Below are 21867 nucleotides of genomic sequence, written 5' to 3'. Positions count from 1 at the left end.
AATTTGTTTTGCGTCTCGTGGCTTGAAACCCTCGCTACGTTCAGGATTCTATAATCTTAGGCTCCTTTGCTTGCTCAGGTTTCCGTTGTTTCTTTCTTTCATTGTGGCGCCACTAAGCTTACGACTGGTGTACTTGTTCTTCTTGTTATTGTAAGCGCGCAAGGTTGTAAACCGCCAGTAGGGACCAACAAAATAGAGAGACTCGCTCACATAAGTTTATTGTATACGTTGAAGAAAGGGCTGTAATAAAAATAAGGTGCAATGATATTAAAAAGCATTTCATACTTAAATACTATGAATTGTGAGACAGACTTATCCCGGAAGGGCTGTATTTTACAAACATTACTAGATTTTAGTGGTATTAAATAGGCACATGACTAAAAATGGATACTGGTAAACGGATCAAAATTAGCAGTGAAGACGAGCAGGAGTGCTCGCCTCATAGATTAAACTGAGAGTGACGATGAATCGAAACGAAGTTAGAATGATGTGGCGAAGAAATTAAAGAACGGTTCAAAGTTTGAAAATCAGTGGCCAGGAACCAGAGAGAGGTGGTGGTGGTGGTGGTGGTGGTGGTGGTGGTGATGGTGTTGGTGGTGGTGGTGGTGGTGATGATGATGATGATGATAATGATAATGATAATGATAATGATAATGATAATGATAATGATAAATTCAAACTTAATCTTTTAGGCCTTGGGAGAGGCGAGAGTTTAAAATAAATACAATAATAATAATAATAATAATAATAACGTCACCATCACGCATGACGAGGGTGTCGTGAAAGCTGAAACCGAGAAACGCCGGAAGTATCTCGACCTGATGAGATCACCGACATGTGGGATGTGGCCTCCACTGAAATAATCCCAATTGTTTTGTCCGCAAATGGCTTAATTCCAGTCAGCCTTTCTAACAGCTTGAGGCGGTTGGATTTCTATGGCGTGTCGCTTCCAGCACAAATACAGAAGGCGGTCCTGCTCGATACGGCACGTATTGTTTGCCGATTCTTGGACCTGAGTCCCTGACCCCGGCCGACTGTGCCATTGCCAGGAAATACCGCCTCTCCCATTTAAAAATTCAAAATTAATCTTTTAGACCTTGGGAGAGGCGAGAGTTTAAAATAAATAAAATAATAATAATGCACACACTCAACTTAGCCCCGCACTATGGAAACTATCGAGTATATAACCAGAAAAAGAGACGAAACAAAGGCGATACATACCTGGCAACTCATCAGTGATACGTCACTTATAAATATCAACTCTCGTTTGCACTGAAATATAGACAGCGCCAACAACAAACTTGTGTGTACGTCTCCGTATATTCCAAAAATATTCTGTATTTATTGTAATAAAGACAATATCTCTAACAATGGCGTGCTGTTCCATTCGGTGGTGTGGGGAAAAACAGCAAAACATCAAATTGCAAAATAAACGGTATCAAATATCATCGGTAAATAAATGTTAAATATGTAATCTTGCAATTTTCACCCATTACAGCAAAGCTCAAGTTAACTAGTCGATTTGAAGTGAAACAATAGACGACACCCGCCAATTATTTCGAATTCGGGCTGGCCAATCGGAGCGCAGTTGTCGCCGTAATGATTTGGCAGAATAGTTTTCAAACAAATTAAATCACATTTCGTCTCTATATCTGGTTATATACTCGATGAGGGAAACCCTGTGTCGTGGGTGCCATGGACACACACAAAGATGACCACATATTACACCCAAACTCACGAGAGAAATAAATGTAGGCCATACAATTTTTTTTTCTCTGCGTTTCAGTCCGACATGTTAACCGTTCGGCCACGGAGGCAGTTGATAAAAAGGTGGGTGACGATGGAGGAGGTCGCATTGTCACAAGCCTTTTCTCTCGGTTCTCTCAGCTCCGACGGAGAGAGTGAGATAGAGAGAGTGTTCAGCACAGTGCAATTTCAGCTTGGCAGTCATCTTATATATTGACCTTGTGACATTTAAAGTCAGATAAAAAGATAAAGTGCATGTAACGGAAATGACAAATATAGATAATAAAGACTAATGAAAAAACAACATTTATCAGTCGTTTTTATATCATACGGTAATCTAAATTATATTGTAATCTGGAAGTATAAAAAAGAAATTGCACTCTGTGATTTTTATATTGTACACCGCTATTCAAGTGGCGGTATTTTTTTTTACATTACTTGCACCTATATTTGTGAAATATGAAGTGGATCATCGTTGTCTGCCTCTTTGGTCTAGCCCTGTCTAAACCGCAATATGAGCCCATAAATTTATACTACCATGAGACGACTGGTATGTATGTACGATATTTTTTTAATTTTGTCATTAACATCATCAATCCATCGAGCATCAGCAATAATGAGATAAGACTCTTCACCTTTTTATGTGATCAACGCTTAAAATGTGAAAACAAACATTATCACCATAGAAAAAACACAAACTTACCTCCAAATTTTACAATAAAACCGCTGTATTCAATAGGTACTTTGCCAATAATTAGGTAAAAATTAAGTAATATACCAATGATTTTTTTTTATATCAACTGAACTATAACACGTATACTATACGATATACATTTTTCCCTGTCGCTCGACCCAAGACCCACCCAACTTAAATTCGAGCTGAGGTAACAAAAGCAAGAGAGAAAAAAACAAAAAAATTAAAATCGAGAAAACTGATGTTGCGGGTAGTGTGCGGGTAGCGCCCGCAGGGAACTCCATTACTATAGCACTCATACACAAAAAAAAAAGGATTTCTACTAATAAGAAAGAGCAATTTCTCAAAATATTTGCTAATTCTGAAAAGATATTTATTAAAAGTAATAAAATATTGTCATTACAAAAATACTGCTTATCTTTTTCTAATACAATTTTACTCTTAAGTTTATTCTAACTTTGAGACAAATACGTTCACTTCAAGATTTTATTTCATTTCTAATCAATTAATTGGACGTTACTTACATCAAGAAATTTTTACCTCTTAGGTACATCAAATTTAAATAATCTTAAATGAATTCAAAATTTCTTGGGTGTATTTTAAGAAAATACATTCTTAAACAAAAAAAGAAGTAGTTTGCTATTCAGATTAATATTCTAAATTCTAGAGTACATTTTTAAAGCAACATTTCGTTGCGTTTTCATAGTCAATATCGTCGTGACAAGTCGCCGAAGGCGCACGCGGTAACGATTACTTTTACTTGTGCTTGTAATCATAAAAATCATAAAAAGTCATTTATCCAAAGAAACAATACGTAGTGTCTCTAGTTTGTTAGTGTGTTATTTGTAGTCATAATTTAAGAAATTTGGTTTCAGCATGAAATCAAATTATACTTGTAACAAGCACAACTTTAACATGCAATTAGTTCCATCACGCCACAGCCAGATGGCATTAGTTGTACTCTGAAACGCGCTATCGTTTTGTTAACTTCATTTGTATAAAGTCATCTCATATATTTGGAATTGTTAGTGCCAAGTTAGTGCTTTCTGACGCTGTAGCATTTATATGGTACTGAATGTACTCAAGTATTTGAGGAGATTCCGTCCTATTTTTCTACTACTTTAGGTTTGGCACTAGAGATGGGTCGTCGACGCGTTTTCCGTTAACGAAACGCAACCGTCCATCGTCGACGATCAACTAGTTAAATTCGTCGACTAGTCGATCATTCAACTTAAGTTGGTTTTCGTTCGTGAGACGAGTTTAACTGAATCAACTAAAGTAACTTTTGAGAATATTTACTATTGTTTTAGAAATTAATTTATTTCCAATGTTTAACATGAGCGCGGCTATCGACGCTTTTAACATACTGCAATAGAGTTTAATTCCGATAGATTCAAGGGCATTGCGCCACAACGGGCGCAACGCCTCTCTCTGCTCTAGCGAATTAACTACACCGTCATCCTTTTTCTATATTGAATGCACTATTGCAATAATAAATAGCATAACAGACCTATCTTACTTCGTCGCACATATTCAAATATCAACTTACACCTACTGAATTTAATGTTCAAAATAATTTGTCTATGTAAGTCTATGTATAATTCGACTGAGTTCGCGCGTCGTCTCGTGACGCAGAGCGTTGATTAACGCGTGGACTCTCCGTTTAGCCGTCTACGAATTCTATTAGTTAACCGAAGAATGTGGACGTGGACGGTTGATTCGACTAGCTCGTCCATTCAACGTCCATCTCTATTTGGCACTGAACTGTGTGCTTTCATGCCAGTGAGACATACTGTTGGGTCCATAACCCTGTAAAATTACCCTTTTTGTTATTAGAAAACCTAAATCTTCAGTCAAATAATTAAGTACCTCTCAATTTTTCATTCTTTTTCTTTTCAAGTCAAAATCTGACATTTCTAATAACTAATAAATATTTTGTTGAATCAGGTAAATTAATTTGCTCTTGGATTAAATATTTCTGTCTTGTAACTAAAATACACTTTTGAGACGTTTTTTACTATTATCAAGTACCTAATTATTCTCTAGTGTCGATCGTTTTGTTGGATCTAATAAATTTGTCTTCATAAAAAGAACTTTGTCTTTTTCTAAGTAATCTGTTTTTACCGCGTAGTACACACATTAATTACGTAACAAAATTAAACTTAAAAGATAATTATTATTAAATGCAAAAATAAATGTATGTAATAATATCTGTGTGGGGGACAGTCTCAGCATTTACTGAGCGGCCGAAGTCGGCCCTGATTTTCAGCCTGCCCCCGATCTTTGCAAACACATTTGTGATAGCGCTTGTTTCGCGAACTTAGTACTTGGTAACTTTATAAAGCTAAATCTGAATAATTAAATAAATATTTCCAATCCTAATCACCTTCTGTGTGTATTTACCTATCCTGTATATTATGTGCACCCTAATTCTCATAGGCACCCTTTATTGGGCCACAAGTCAGCACCAGAGTGTACACCAGCACGACTATTAAACCGTAAGAGCTTCCTTCGGCATACCTCTGTGTAATAGTAGGTAGGCCACGAATGCTGGCGCAAGCCGAACTCCCTTTTTCTATTGATTTCATCATCCCAGCCAAAAGTCTTCCACCTCGGACACGAGTAGTACTGGTCAGTATGGAAGTTCCTGAATAGTCTCACAAATTGGCCGATGTAGAGACAACACGGTGAATTGGGATACCAACCTGACTTTGTCATTGACTCAAACAAAAACAAGGAAAAGGTCATTCCTTAGCATAAGAACAGGTAATAGTGAGAAATGAATATGTGTAATAACACCGATAAGTACTGTACTGTATTTTTGCGATTTTTAATTACATTAAAAGGTGCTTGAACTACGAGTAACTGCACTTGCAAGTAACTACCTATGTCTGAACATTAATTCATTTATTCCATGTTAATACAAATGTTACATTGATATTTCTAATTAAAGATCAGCTCTGGGATTCGTCAATACTAGCTTCCTATTACAAAAGTTGGCGCAACTAATCTTCTTCTTCTTCCTGCCCTTATCCCATGCTATGTGAGATCGGCACGACATGTATTTTATGTGAATACGCGTTGTAAATGGATTTAGCATGGTGTTTTATGACCGGCCGCCTGCGTAACGTTTGCACTCTTTGGGAATACTCTGTTTAAACTATGGCCAGAGCCCCTTTCGCTATGTGCGGGGTGCACCGCATGCAGGCGAAGTTGGTATGGGGCCCTGGTAACTGGAATACAATTCAAATATTCTTTATTGCACACTAAGACAAATACAAAATAATAGAAAAACTTAAAAAGACTGGTACAACATGCGGCCTTATTGCTATATGGCAATCTCGTCCAGGCAACCTTCGGGTTACAGGAAAAATTGAGATAATGATTAATTGAGGGCGCAACAGAATTCGTAATTAAAACACACATTGCACATACACAAGTGAATAAAAAAAGAAAAAAAATAATAGAAATAATTTAAAACAGATGTCGTAATAGTAATAAAAAAATTAAATAAATAAATAACAAAAAAAAAATACAAATGATTGCAGAAAATTAAGTAGGATTATATAGAACATAATAATAACAACACGGACGATCTGAAACAGGTAAAAATAGGAGAAAATAATAATAATTAGAGTGTAAGATAATGGGTATAGTTTTTAAATACTCAACAGACTTAGCGCGTCTGATTGATTCAGGCAAAGAATTCCACAGCTTAATGCTTCTAACCTTGAAGGAGTTGGAATAGAAGTTAGAAGGATGGATAGGACAGTTTAAAGAAAGAGTAAGAAAAGACCGTGAGGTACACGAAGCAATCTCTGAGGTAGGGAGGAGAGGTGGGATCAAAGGGAACAGAGTACAGAAGTGATAAATGGCGAAAGTCCCTTCTACGACGGAATACTTAGAATTTATAGTCCTATTTCATCCTAAACCGAGTTTGCTGGCCTGATCAGTCGCCATTCAAAATAGAGATGACGTTTTAAAGCCAGTTTTTTTAAGTTTTTTTATAAAAAAAGTAACTAAATAAATAACTTTTTTTTAAATAACGCACACACTCAACATAGCCCCGCACTAGGGAAACCCTGTGTCGCGGGTGCCATGGACACACACATAGACAACCACAAATTACACCCAAACTCACGAGAGAAATAAATGTAAGCCATACAAACATTTCCCCCGGTCCGGGAATCGAACCTGGGACCTCTGCGTGGCAGTCCGGCATGGTAACCGTTCGGCCACGGAGGCAGTTAAGTAACTGCGCGTTTGACCTCCATCTCACCTTATGGCAAGTGATAATGAGGTCAACGATATAACATGCTCACCTAAATAATACCTATTCACTCTCGCCTTGGAAAGGTCCAGGTTATAGCGTTCGGGGAGCAAGTCCGCAAGTAGGGAATTCCACTCCCTAGCCGCTCGCCATGTTATAAATGTGGAAGCAAAATCCCACAACATAGGGCTAGGATAGTTTAGCTAACGATAAACCAGCCATACTCACATACGGTGTTCTCAGCCTAATTACCGTAGCCATTTCGGTGTCCTGAGCCTACTTACTGTAGCCATTGTTTTTTTCTCGCTTAATACATAGGGCGCACTATAAGTTTCCGGAACTGGCCTCTTACATAAACAATATTTAAAAAGTAATTATAACATTTGAAAGTGGAACTCTTTGGCTGTAGGATACAGTTTGATTGATCTGACTGTCACTTGTTTTTACATTGTGGCGTCATTTTAGAAATTAGTTGTTTACATCACCATGGATTTAACTCGTGAAAATTTTCGTAGTATGGTTTTCTACGACTTTAAGTGTAACATAACAGCTCAGCGGAGCTTCGCTTAGCTTCAAACTGCTTTTGGCGATGAAGCACCATGCAAGACGACTATTTACAGCTGGTTTGCAGAATTCAAACGCGATCGTGTGAATCTCAGTGACGAATTTCGTGATGGTCGCCCGTCCACTGCTGTGAACAACAAAAACATCGATGCTGTGCGCCGTATGATCAAAACAGACAGGCATGTGACATACCATGAGATTCAGGCATCCTTAGGCACTCATGCCTATGCATGATTCAAAATATAACCTAATACTACACAAACATTTGGGTGTGCAAAAGCTGTGCTCTCGGTGGATCAAACACAATTTCACTGAGGCTCAAAAAACGGATCGCGTCCGATGGTGCAATGTCATGCGTACCAGATTCAACGAAGGTCAAATTTCGAGTGGGACATAGTAACAGGTGACGAAACATGGATTTATAGTTACGATCCGAAAGTAAAGCAATCGAGCGTATGGGTCTTTCGAGATGAGCCGAAACCAATCAAAGTGGCGCGCGTGCAAAGTGTCTCCAAGCGGATGAATGTTCTTTTTTTTAAAAACTTGACACTTTGGAGAATCGTTGTGCCGTGAATAGTGAATGAATGAATGAATGAACGCCGTATCATCTTGCACCACGATAATGCCAGTTCTCACAAGGCCAGACAGACAAATGAATTTTTGAAGATGAACACCATTGACGTTATGAGCCATCCGGATTCTGACCATTTATAGTATTTTTTTATTCATTCCGGAAACTTATAGTGCGCCTCACGTATACCCAGTAACACTGAAATAAGAACAACTTTAAGCTTAACTATCAATATGTTTAAATGGTATTGGAATAGACAAAGTAGTTTTCCAGTTATTCAGACACAAATATTTTATGGACACGGGAATTACAAATTCTTAAACATTGTAATTAAAATTTTTAAGAAAACATAAAAACAAAAATTATAAATAACATATAAATAACTTAGATTTTAATTTTCTTCACTTTTTGCAATGAATTCCGCCGGTTGAGAATATTTTGTTTTTAATTTTAAGATTTTTTTGTCGGCAGAAAGAATTGAAACAATTTCTAATAATTACTACTAACCAAATATTAAGGAATATACTTTAAATTTGTTTAAAAAAATCTTGAATGGCACTTGTATCAGTAGAAATAAAGCAAATGTAGCAAAATATACAAATAATAATTCAGCTGTGTCAGAAATAGTTTTTTTTTTAATGTTCAAACTTTCTAATAATACCATATTCCGGCTACGGTACTTAAATCTAATCATATTCAAATGTTATGGGGTAGGTATATTAAGCGAGAAAAAACAATGGCTACGGTAATTAGGCTGAGGACAACGAATATGAGAATGACCGAAACTTATCTTTTGCTATAATTTTTATTGAATGTAATTTTAGAGGGAAATGTCGACGCATCCTTGTCCGTTATGGTTTAAAATATCGTTTGCAATAAAAAAACGCTGTTTAGGTAAAAATATCGCTCGGTATATTATGCTGTGCAAAACTTGCTTTTCACAACACTGAATTTCAACTTCTCTAATAGGAGCTATGGTCTCACGGTCATGAAATAATTTAGCAGAGACCATCCATTAAGGCATCTATGAGAAGCGCGAAAGGAGAAAAGAAAGAACTAATAATTGATGTGGTTTTTTTGGCATATATTATATTATACAAGTAAATAGTTGATTATTATATTCTCAGGTATTCCGATGGCGGCTGCGATTAAGAGAAGTGAAGAATCTTCTGATTTCAGTGGTAATAGAATCATTGGAGGATCGCCAGCCACTTTGATGGATAACCCTTGGTTTGTGAGTAGAATTTTTTTTGCTTTATCATTTACATCACTTAAGAGAGTTTGTCCAGGCAAGTACTGCCACCTTACCTATTTCTACCGCCAAGCAGTAATGTCAGCTTTACTTTATTCCGGTTTTGAAGGGTAAGGGTGCTGGTGAAATTACAGGCACTTGAGACTTGTCAACTTAAGTCTCAGGATGACGGGCGTGGTGCCAGTGCCTCAAAGATCTTTGTAATTTAAAGCTCTGAGTGGCACTGCAACTGTTATAGATAGACGTGTAGCCATCGAGTATATGACCAGAAATAGAGACTTGATTTGTATGAAAATTATTCTGCCATATCATTACGGTGACAACTGCGCTCCGATTGGCCAGCTTGAATTCGAAATAACGCTGTACTATTTCAGCTTTTTATTTGTTAGATTTCAGTGCAAACGAGAGTTGATATTTAAAAGTGATATAAGACTCGTTTGCCTGATATTTTGGGATAGGTGGCCCTTATTTCGTCTCTATTTTTGGTTATATACTGGATGCTACATAGCTTACCATCAGGCGCAGGACTTTATTGTCCAATCACGTGATGTTACAAAAAAAACTCTTTGTCTAGAAGAGACGTGGTTTTATTTTGTTTGGATTTACAGTGAAAGATCTTATAATTTATAACAGTCACTGGAGTCTCATTTCTATGTTGCTATGAAAACCTCACACAACATATATTTTTTCAAGCAGGTTGTACCTACTTTTGCTTTTTCAATCTAATTCTGATATATATCGCACTGTTAATACAATAGTGTATTAACTCAAAAAATGGACTTTCTCAGAATCGATGAAAAACGAATTAGTCGCTTCCCGCAAAAATCATTAAAATTTATGTACGTTATAGTTAATTATAGACACGTAAACAATTTCTGGATTAGGATTATTTTGACCAGAACTAGCTCACATAAAATGTCTCATTTTGATATCTTTTGATTATTTCTTACAATATTTTAACGACAGTCTTTTTGACAGTAATGATATCGCAATGCGATTACAATAGTGTTGTAACTCAAAATATGTGAAATTCAAGATTATACTATTTCTGAACGTAAAATTTCCATCTCTACACGTCAGTAAAACCGTCCTTAGAATATTGTTAGAGACAATTAAAACATAATCTACTTAACTCAAAATGAGACAAACTTTTCGTGAGCTAGTTCTGGACAAAACAGTCCTTACTCAAAAATATTACATTATTTTTTCCTTTTTATTTGCAAATATATTTGGTAAGTAGGAAAATATTTAGATATCTGTAATAAACTTTGACTTATACGAGTACATACATTTTAATAACCTTTCACAAGAAGGGGGTAATTCGTTTTTCATCGATTCTAAAATACACTTTTTGAATTAATACACGAATAATAATCTCAGTACAGAGTACTAAAAAAACCGACCTCGGAAATCAATCATCGGAAAGTGCGCAAACCCGGATTCATCCCGGCTTTCGGTCTACGATCATGTACGGGACTTAACACAGGAGACATTGACTTACAAATAAATGGACGACAGGTCTAATACAAAAACCACGAAAAAATGTCCCAAGTCAACCTATTTAAACGTAGTGACATGTAAAGGAATATGAAAAAGCTAAAACGTTGAATTTAAATTGTAATGTCATCGCAGTACTGTTTAATTTTGCTTGCTTCGCTGTCAGTCGAAGAAACGAAGACTAAAGCGTGAATGACGCTCTGTATACGATTTTAACGCCCTATAAGTTCGGACACTTTTTAGCGCGGACCCGACGTCCATATAATTGTAAGTCAAATTCGATTCTCTCTGTTTAAAGTAGATAATATATTGAGAGAAAAACGCCTTGAATTGGAGAATAGCAAAATCAATCATTAAAATAATTGCTCCTTATAATAAAATTAGGCGCTATTTATAAAAATGAGTTTTCATGAGTGAACAGCTATCCTCAGAGGTGCATGATTTTCTTCAGAACGAAATGGGACCACTATGGAGGTACCCTGTTTCCAACAAAAAAAGAATCACCAAAATCGGTGCACAAATGCGAGTTATCGCGTAACATACATACAAAAAAAACATACAGTCGAATTGAGAACCTCCTACTTTTTTGAAATCGGTTAATAAATAAATGTTAAATTTCACATATTTTGAGTTACAACACTATTGTGATAGCAGTGCGATATGTATATTACCAAGATCTACCATTTACCTTTCATGTAACTTAATTTTCGTTTTTCTCAGGGCGGTCTACTCATTACCTTAAGGTGGTCCAGCTTGGTCTCAGTCTGCGGGTCTTCGTTGCTGTCAAACACCAAAGTTCTCACGGCAGCTCATTGCTGGTTCGATGGCCGGGACACTGCTAGTTTTGCTATTGTGGTTTTGGGTTCACAAAAACTTTTCTCTGGCGGACTTAGGATATCCACTATGGGTTCTTTGGTTAGTTAAAATAAACTATGACATAAAGGACAATGGCAAACTCCCATATAAATTTTTGGTGACATAATTTGTATGGGTCTGTTTTTGAAAAATATGTGAAAATAAAGAGTTGAAATTCTTGAACAAATTTTGTATTGGGTTTACCATTCTGAGAAGTCTGTAAATAAAAATATTCCAGTTTGAAGGTTTGGAGGTTATATTGTGTTACGTAATTGAATAAAATCCATTCTGTGTATTATTGTATCAAAATAAACTACAGAATCCTTAAAAATATTTAATAGAATCAGAATAGTGCCGTGGGTTTGTGACGTGACCAAAGTTCAGAGGAAATTATTTTGTATACTGGTATGGTCAAAAGGCGTAACAAAAAAAGTGAGTTAATTAATAACATACCACAGAGTATTGCACTGGTAACTCGGACACAAATTACTTTTTTTGTGAAACGTGCCATCTATCGCTGATTTTGGGAACTTTTTGGTCAGTTTTACCATTTTGTCGCGATGCGTTTTGGAGAAGAAATTGACTACTTTATTTTTTGTAATGAATTAGTTCTCTTAGATCTTTTATTAGTTTATTATAAATCCGTCGAAACAGTACATTTGAAATTATGTGAACTAAATGTGAACCATATCCATACGTAGGTACTGAAATTCCTTTTTTGGCGGCTAGATGTCGCTTAACGTTAAGCAACGAAGAAACTGACAGATGTAGATATCAGTCCGGTGACATAAGAATTAGTCATTAGAGTTTCTTTTAAATATGATTTTGCCATTGTTCTTTGTATTGAATTGATATTCAAATATTTTTTTGCGAAATTACTTAGGTGGCATAGAGTTTGGCACGGTTTGCTAGAAAACTTCGGTTCAAAATTAATGTAATTTTATTATACTGCCCTGATACGCGAAAAGCGCTATCTCAATAGGAGAAAGTTTTGAGAAAATCCACTTTTTGTAAATTGTATTTTCGCACCTTCAAAAATAAATCTTTTTGAGGTTGTTAAAACTTATTTATACGTATGTACCATTATACCTATTTTGTGAGATACCGCCATTTGGATTATAAAGAAAGCCGCCAAATCTATTAGTAATTTAAGGAAAAATTGATATATGTATATAAATACTTCTTAGTGCTTTTTTAAATGTTTTATTAAGTTAACGCAATTTCTATTACACCATTAGATGCGACATTATTATAGCTGTTGAATGGTATAAAAAAAACTAAAAGGGCGTATCTCAAAGATAGCGCCTTTCGACTTAGCAAACCAGTATAGCTATAGGTACGAATTTTAATTTAACAGCACTAACAAGCATTAATTTGTCATAGGTGTTCCCCAGCTTCAATCCCATTAACTTGCACAACGATATCGCAATATTGACCATCCCATTTACTGAATACACCCGTAAGTACATTTCGCTATAGTTTATATTTGCAGCAAACAGCAATTCGTCGGGGATAATGCAAATCCGCGCCTGTAGTATGTAGGCGCGTAACTGCACGTTACTTTTTTGTTCTCTGACTACACGAAACCAAATTTTACAGGAAAAAGAAAGAAAGAAAGAAACATTATTATAGAAACAAATATACATCAAATAATGTAAATAAACACATAACAACCAGCTCAGCTTAACGTTGGGCAGAGCCACAGCGTTGAGAGCCAACTTAGAATAGAATTATTGCAGTATGCAGCGTGCTCTTAAACAATATAAAATAACAAAAATTAATAATAATAAGACCGATGTCTGAGGCATAATAATACTAAAATAAATAAACAACTAGCTTCTGTAATTGATGTCGTTTACTTGTCCTATTCCATTCCATTATATATCCCAGGAGAGGGATTTAACGTTATTACTATATATATGTTATCTACGGACTGATAACAATAGATTCCCGTAAATCACGCAAATTTCGTTACCACTACATTTACGCGGATTTGGCCACTACCGAAATGGAATCTCATAATCCAATGCTAGTTACGCGTAATTGCACTATCCCTGACGAAATGTACTTCTTTCATTCCTTCTCAGCATACTGATTTTGTTTCTACCTCATTTAATCTTCAAGCAATACGACTCTGGAACGCTCTGCCACCCCATATTGCTGGTTTTCAAGCAATTTGTCCGCAATTTCGTGTTGGAGTCTGAATCTGCATCCCAATAATCCGTAGTGTTGCCCAATGCTAAACCAATTATTTTTTGTGAAATTACTCCATTAGTTTGTTATAATTAATAATACAAAGATCGAACACTCAGAAAAAATTCCTTCGTTCCGGCCGGATTCGAACCGACACGAAACGAACCAGCGGACCTGACGAATGTTTCTATATGCTTGTTGTTGGATCTTTGTATCTGGTTGTTAACTACTTTTTAACCGTAGCGCCATCTATGAGAAATCTATGAAAGCATTTCGACACTCAGTTAGACAAATAGTTAGTTTTTTGTGAAATTACTCCACTAGTTTGTTATACTTATTAATACAAAGATCGATTTGAAGTTAATAATTGTTTGTTTACTCTTTCGTTGATTGCATTCAAAGTTACATATCAAGCTGTCAAATTGGGCCTCTTACATTATGACGTCTTATAAATACAATACTTATCTTTCCAGTTCACGTCAGAAACATCGCATTGCCATCGGGTGATGCGCTAAACAGCCACTTCACTGGTGCCATTGGCAGAATTGCTGGATATGGACGACAAAGTGATCGTAAGTTGACTAAAACTGAGTAAGTACATATTTAGTGTCCGTAGAGCTCCTTGCTAAAGAGTTCGTCCGTGTAAGTATTGCCACCAACCAAACAGTGATGTGAGCATTACGACGTAAGGGCAAGGGTGATGGTGAAGCTACATACGTAGTACTGTAGACTTGGCTGTGTGATTTGTATTAGAACTAGCTGAATATATATGGGTTTGTATCATTGACTTACAATTACATAGACGTCGGGTCCGCGCTAAAAAGTGTCCGAACTTATAGGGCGTTAAAATCGTATAGAGAGCGTCATTCACGCTTTAGTCTTCGTTTGTTCGACTGACACCGAAGCAAGCAAAATTAGACAGTACTGCGATGACATTACAATTTAAATTCAACGTTTTAGCTTTTTCATATTCCTTTACATGTCACTACGTTTAAATAGGTTGACTTGCGGCATTTTTTTCGTGGTTTTTGTATTAGACCCGTCGTCCATTTATTTGTAAGTCAATGGTTTGTATTTAGAATTATATAATAAAATAGAGTATTGTAAAAAAAGAATATCCGGGGGTTCTAGAATAAGCTTCGAATTGAATGCACGTTGTAAATCTTTATTCATAAATATAAGCCTAATTTCTCATTGAAATGTGCCTCTCGCTACGCTAACCCATGGCTACGACCCTTAGAGTACATTATATCAAGTAGTAGCAAGTAGGCCAACTCCCGCCTATTCGACTCAACAATGCCATTGACATAACAAATCTAAACAGACTTGCTCAACGTTCTACTCAGTGTTAGAACTTCGCACGTTTCCTCGGTTACATCAAGGGAATTCACCACTTCACAAAAACACAGCCACCTTCTTCATTTACTTGGTCTTATTCCCATTTATTTGGGGTCGGCGCTTCGAGACGGTCTGTCCTGGGTCGTCTGTGGTCTTAACTGATGCTCTCGCAGATCTTTATTTTTTTTTTTTTGAACCTGAATTTGATTTGAACCTGCTAATTCAGTATACCGTGTCTAACGCTATCCCAACTGAGGTATGGAACGAATATTTCTATGTATGACATGTTTGCCGTAACGCCATCTGTAAGAAATCTATTCCTTCACTCAATCTGGTACCTTTACATCTACCAGCAGCTGACTAGATTCCAAAGACAAAATAAATGTACACTTGAAAACGTCACATTTAAGTTACTGCTCGTTCACTACGCTGACCTCCCTGATTAGAACGAGCAAGAAACTCTAGGCCCTAGAGTCTAGGGATTGCTCTTTTTAAATAAACTTAAATGCTATGGAATATACTTCGAATCAAATTTGTGTGGAATCTTTATCTAACAAGAAGTCTTCAATTTTGTAATATGACATTTCAATGTAAGTTTTAAACTTAGGAAATGATAATCTTAATATTGAGTCCGTTCTTGAACCACTTTGCACTGATTACAGACATCACATAATTATGGGTGACTTCAATACGGATCTTCTGTCTAACACTCCGCAATCCACTAAGCTTCTTAATATTGTCAAGTCTGTGAACTTTTCAATCTTGCTATCTGAGCCTACTCATCATAACCCCTCTTATAATGATACACAGCTTGACTTAATCATAACCTCTCCTGACTTCGTTGCTGGTCATGGTCAGTTGCTTGCTCCTGGATTTTCAAAGCACGACCTTATCTACATGCAATACCGATTAAGGCCACCGAAAGTTAAAACCCTTTGGTATGGATGCGTAATTTTGGTCGACTTGACCATCACATGCTGAGGAAGGATGCCGCTGACCTTGATTTCTCTGGGGTGTATGGTGCTTCGTCAGTTGATTTGAAAATCTCCAACCTTAACCAGTGTTTGATCAATTTGTACGATGCTCATGCCCCACTACGGGCTGTTAGGGTTAAGCGGCCTCCTGCTCCTTGGATTAACAGGGGCATTCGTATGGCTATGACTAGACGTGATCGATTGTTTCGGGTTTACAAGCGCGATAGGTCGGATTGTAATTGGACTCTGTACAAGGCTGCTCGTAATAGGTGTAATGGGATGGTGAGGGCAGCTAAGCGTCAATATTTTTATAATAATGTAAGTAATTGTTCTCCTGCTAATGTCTGGAAGTTTCTCAGAACTCTTGGCTTAGGCAAATGTTCTGCTCAACCTGACTCCTACCCTTTTGCTCCTAACGACTTCAACTGCCTTTTCTCGTCTGCTCCTTCTTTAGATCCCTTCATTAAGGCGAACACTATTCGACTTATTGCTTCCAGGCCCATTTCTTCTTCAGTTTCTTTCTCTTTTTCACCAGTTACAGCTGACGATTTGCGTAAAATAATTTTTTCTATTAAGTCTAAAGCCGTAGGATGTGACGAGGTGAGCAGAGTGATGATTGTCAGCATTGTTGATCAAATTCTCCCTGCTATTGTCCATATCATCAACTTCTCCTTGCAGTATGGTGATTTCCCTCGTGCCTGGCGTAAGGCATTTATTATACCTTTGCCAAAAATATCTTCTCCTATACAACTTAATAACTTTAGGCCTATCTCTATTCTTCCTTTCCTGTCTAAAATTCTAGAATCTGTTGTTCATAAGCAAGTGTCTTCCTACACATTTTCTTTCTTTGTATTGTGGTCAATAAAGTTTAATAAATGAATAAAAATAAAATAAATAAATAAATATCCCCCATAAAAGAGTCGTTTACCTTGGTTAAACGAAATCGTGGTACCATGAGTTTAAACTTAGTTCTAAGGTTTAATATTATGGATATCTTCTTTCTTATTGAAATTAATTATTTTTCTTTCTTTCTTCCTATTTTTTTATGTTTTATTCCAGTTTCTGGTATTTCAATGGATCAACAACTACATCAAGTAAATCTCACAGTAGTTTCCAATGAGTACTGCCAATATTACTTCTCGCCGTCAATTGTAGTGAACACAACACTATGCACCCACGACATAGGCAGGAGCACGTGTGGTGGTGACTCTGGTGGTGGATTGGTCACTAACAATACGTTGGTAAGAAACTTACTTAAAAATTTGTAAGTTTTTTCTACTAACCTTGGCTTTTGAAAAAATTGTAATTTAACAAATGTAATTTTGTTTTACTTAACTTCGGTCTATTTAGACAAGCAGTAGTTTATACTACTTTATTTACATATTCATTATTATTGTTTGCGTTAGTGACGACCATACATCGAGTATGTAACCAGAAATGGAGACGAAATGTCATTTAATTTGTTTGAAAACTATTCCGCCAAATCATTGCGGTGACAACTGCGCTCCGATTGGCCAGCCCGAATTCGAAACAATTGACGGGTGTCGTCAACTGTTTCACTTCAAAACGACCAATTTAACTTGAGCTTTGCTATAATGGAGGAAAATTGCAAAATTACATATTTCATATTTAATTACCGATGAAATGTGATTCCGTCTGTATTGCAATCAGATGTTTTGCTGTTTTTCCTACACCACCGAATAGAACAGCACCCCATTGTTAGAGACGCCCTTGTTATCTTTATTACAATGAATATAGAATATTTTTGGAATATAAGGAGATGTACACAAATGGTCAGTTGTTGACGCTGTACTATTTCAGCTTTCTAATTAGTGATTTCAGCGCAAACGAGAGTTGATATTTAAAACTGATATAAGGCCCATTTGCCCGATGAGTTGCCAGTGAAGCACGACCCTTATTTCGTCTCTATTTCTGGTTATATACTCAATGCGATCATATTATCCCTTGACATTGTATCTTTATTGATAACAAATTTACTCCAACTATTTCTCGTACAAAACTTTCAGCCGCTTTAGAGGGGCGGGGTAATACTACAAACAGGTGCACTCAAATGCAATATTGAGTTGTGTCCCTATGGTCTCACACAAATAGCAGCAGTAGAGCTACTTAAGAAAGAGTTCGTTCGAGAAGTACTGTCACCTTACCTCTTTCTGCCGCCAAGAACTAATGTGAGCCTTGGTTTCGAAGGGTGGTAGCTGATGCAATTACAGGCATATCATATCTTTGCGATTTAACCGCTCACGCGATGCGCTCCTCCTACCGCAAAATGGCGGCCATTTGGTTTCGCAAATTAGAAAACGATTCAGTTTAAATACAAGTTTTTATGAATAAAAATTATTATTCTGCATTGCTAAATAAATACCGTCCGTACTACCAACAAAAACATCTCAAATAAAATGCAGTAATACACCGCAAATCCTGCACTTAAAAAGCACTAATGAAATTTTTGGTGTACTTGGATAAATATGATAATATTCCGTTTGAGTGGTTCTAACGTTTACCATGAAATTACTCCTTAAAGTATAGTTTATAAACATTTATATTCAGGGTAAACTTAAAAACCGCTACTTACGGTATGTTTTCAATAAATAAACACCGAAATGACCAGCCCAAACAATAACACACACGATTGTCGTGACGTATTTTTGAAGTTGTTTATTTTTTTAAATGACAGACCCAGGCATTAAAAACTTTATGGTTTGCTAGAGTAGTTACCGAAATAGCAATTAATATTAGTTCTTTTACCTGTTATAACTTCGATATCCGATAAATTGGTATAAAATCATCACCGGCACCTCTAGGTGTGGTATGCGTCTACGTCTGCATGTATCGCGTGAGCGGTTATAGCTCTGAGTACCGCAACTGTTATGTACAGGCGTGTAGCTTATCATCAGGCATTATAAAAAAACCAAATGTTGACAACACCTAGCTTATTTTTACAAATATACAGATGTGTGTATTTGTAAATGGGAAGCAACATCTTATCTAAAAAAGCACACATGTCCATACACAATGCTTTGCTGGTTCCCACACTGACGTTTGGTAGTGAGAGTTGGGTATGGCAGAAGAAGCATGAAAGTAGAATTAATGCAGTGGAAATGGGATCGTTGAGGAAAATTTGTGGAATAAAATTGAGTGATAGAGTGAAGAATAGAATAATACGTGAAAGATGTGGCTTGAAAGAGGATGTTGTGACTAGAATAGAGAAAGGATAGTTATAGTGGTTTAGGCATGTAGAGCGGATGGACGTAAGAAGAATTACCAAACAGGTTTATGAAGCGAATGTGGATAGAAGGGTTTTAAGAGGACATCCCAGAAGGACTTACATTGATCAGATCAGTGATGTCCTCAAAAAGGCTGGAATTGGAAGTGACAAGAATATAATCTCAGTACAGAGTACTAAAAAAACCGACCTCAAAAGTACGTGGAATTGCGTCTATGTGCTAAGTTTTATTGAAATATCCCCTAGTTCGCCACTATATAGGACTTGATACTGGAGATAATAAAAATAGGTTCTCACTACGACACTACTCAAAGTATATCGAGAGAAAAACGCCTTGAATTGGAGATATAGCAAAATCAACTAAATAATTGCTAAAAGTAATTACTCCTAAATTCAAGTTAGGCGCTATTTATAAAAGTGAATCTTCATGCGTGAACAGCCACCCTTCGAGGTGGATGATTATCTTCAAAATGAAATGGGACCACTATGGAAATACTCCCTTTCCAACAAAAAAAGAATCATGAAAATCAGTTCACAAATACCGGAATTATCGCGTAACATACATACAAAAGAAAAAAAAAACAAAAAAGAACACACAGTCGAATTGAGAACCTCCTCCTTTTTTGAAGTCGGTTAAAAAGATGTCCTCGCTTTCAAGAGGTTGAATGGGATTCGGCAAATTTGTTACAACATTAGCCTTTGACAAAAAGAAATTAACATTATTATCTTTTTTTAGATCGGTGTTGCGTCCTTCGTTTCTGCTGCGGGCTGTCAGCGCAACTTCGCCGTCGGTTTCACCAGAGTAACCGGCTACGTAAATTGGATAAACTCTAACCTTTAAAACGTCTGGAATTTTTCTTTGACTGATGTTTAAAAACCTTCAAATAAATATCTAAACAGACTTTAATATAGTTTAAGTTAGTGGCAGTAGAGCTAATTGTTAAAGTGTTTGTCCAGGGAAGCACTGCCACCTTACCTATTTCTGCCGCCAAGCAGTAATGTCAGCATTATTGTGTTCTGGGTGCTGGTGAAATTACAGACACATGGGACTTATCAACTTATGTCTCAGGGTGACGAGCGCAGTGACAGTGCCCCTCAGATCTTTGCTATTTAAAGCTCTGAGTGGCACTGCACTGTTAGGGACTGTCCTATCTCTTTTACCTATCGTTTGTGCTACTACAGTTTTTCCGTCAGCACTTGTATGTACTTATTCACGAGTTCACGGCTCTCGAGTCTTTCGCTTGCTTGCGTGACCGGGTTCGCGCATACGCTAACATCTGTCACGAACGCGCTGGTGGGACTGTTCACGAGTCGCACGAGGCGATTTTTTTGCGTTGCGTGAGTTTGATATCTAGCAAGCTTGATATTTCTACGCAAGCAACAAATTACGTTTGCGGAGGACAGCACCACTGGTCAATCACAGAGCAGCAGCCGCTTCAAGAGCTTCGAAACAACTCCAACAAAGGCAAGGTGCCGCGCATGCGCGCATGTTTCTTCGCAACGCAAAGCGGAAGACTCTTTGATTTTCATTCACTGGGTTCGCGGTGACTTAATGGGCCGCAAAGTAACGCCTGAATCTATTAATTACTCATATAAAGGGATGAACAACGGCTTATACCCTTATTTGATTCAGCAGCTTGTAGGGTACATTTTTAACGTATCACTATGTTAATTTGACTGCCTCCGTGGCCGAACGGTTACCATGCCGGACTGCCACGCAGAGGTCCCAGGTTCGATTCCCGGGCCGGGAGAAATATTTATATGGCCTACATTTATTTCTCTCGTGAGTTTAGGTGTAATTTGTGGTTGTCTATGTGTGTGTCCATAGCACCCGCGACACAGGGTTTCCCTAGTGCGGGGCTATGTTGAGTGTGTGCGTTATTATTATTATATTAAGTAACTTAATAATAATAATGAAATACTTTAAGTTTACAACCGAATTGTAACCCGATTAGTGAACCGAAAAAAAAATTATGCCATCAAATTCCTAAGAATGTAAGTTACAAGGTTAGTATTTGGTTGGTCTGATTGAGAGACAGTCGTTCTCTCATCACTTTACTAAATAAAATAATGGTAATTTCAAAGTCTCAGACAAGCCTTTCATTTACATTACAATCCTTGTACAACCCTAGCGCATTTGGTTCCGCTCGAATGAACACGGCATAGAAAGTATTATCTCTAAGCGCGTATTTAGATAGATTTTTCCTGGTTACGTATCAGAAGTCCAAAATGACATTTTCCAGAAATAACGGTTGTTCGAAATTTTATAACCTCGAAAGTAATTTTGAGAGGAAAATGTTTTTCCTATTAAACCTGACTTAACGTAATTTAACCTAAACATCCAACATATCCTGAAAGAACAACGGTTTCGTTATATTCGGTTTTCGGGGTAATGAAAATACGAACAAACCTTATTTCGGAAAAAATAATTCGAGTTTGCGATAGGTTACCCTTTTTCCTCATAGTGATGTCATTAGTCAGATTTGGTAGGCTAGGTATTGTCGATGAAACGTCGTGATGAAAATTCACAATCGGTTCTGTAGGTTCGCAACCCTGAAAGACGTGTGATGTCGCAACCCGCATTCGGCCAGTGTAGTGTAAAAGTTCTCGTTAGAGAAATTTTACTTTTTATTTATTTATTTCCAAACTTAATCTATTATTACAGGTTA

At 36.9% G+C, this 21867-nt stretch overlaps 1 protein-coding gene across 1 annotated transcript; it reads left to right on the top strand.

Moving 5' to 3' along the window:
- Nucleotides 1-2167: 2167 nt before the first annotated feature.
- Nucleotides 2168-20796, top strand: LOC113234231 (collagenase-like). The gene is made up of 7 exons (XM_026469530.1): nucleotides 2168-2296; nucleotides 8973-9079; nucleotides 11315-11509; nucleotides 12833-12908; nucleotides 14116-14214; nucleotides 17014-17195; nucleotides 19935-20796. The coding sequence occupies exons 1-7, from the start codon at nucleotides 2206-2208 to the stop codon at nucleotides 20037-20039; spliced, it is 855 nt and encodes a 284-aa protein (XP_026325315.1). The 5' UTR covers nucleotides 2168-2205; the 3' UTR covers nucleotides 20040-20796.
- Nucleotides 20797-21867: the final 1071 nt, after the last annotated feature.

Source organism: Hyposmocoma kahamanoa, unplaced genomic scaffold (assembly GCF_003589595.1).
Source record: "Hyposmocoma kahamanoa isolate Upper Pololo Valley unplaced genomic scaffold, ASM358959v1 82, whole genome shotgun sequence".
NCBI lineage: Eukaryota > Metazoa > Arthropoda > Insecta > Lepidoptera > Cosmopterigidae > Hyposmocoma > Hyposmocoma kahamanoa.
The sequence above is the reverse complement of the archived record's forward strand: the minus strand, read 5'-3'. Positions and strand labels throughout refer to the sequence as shown.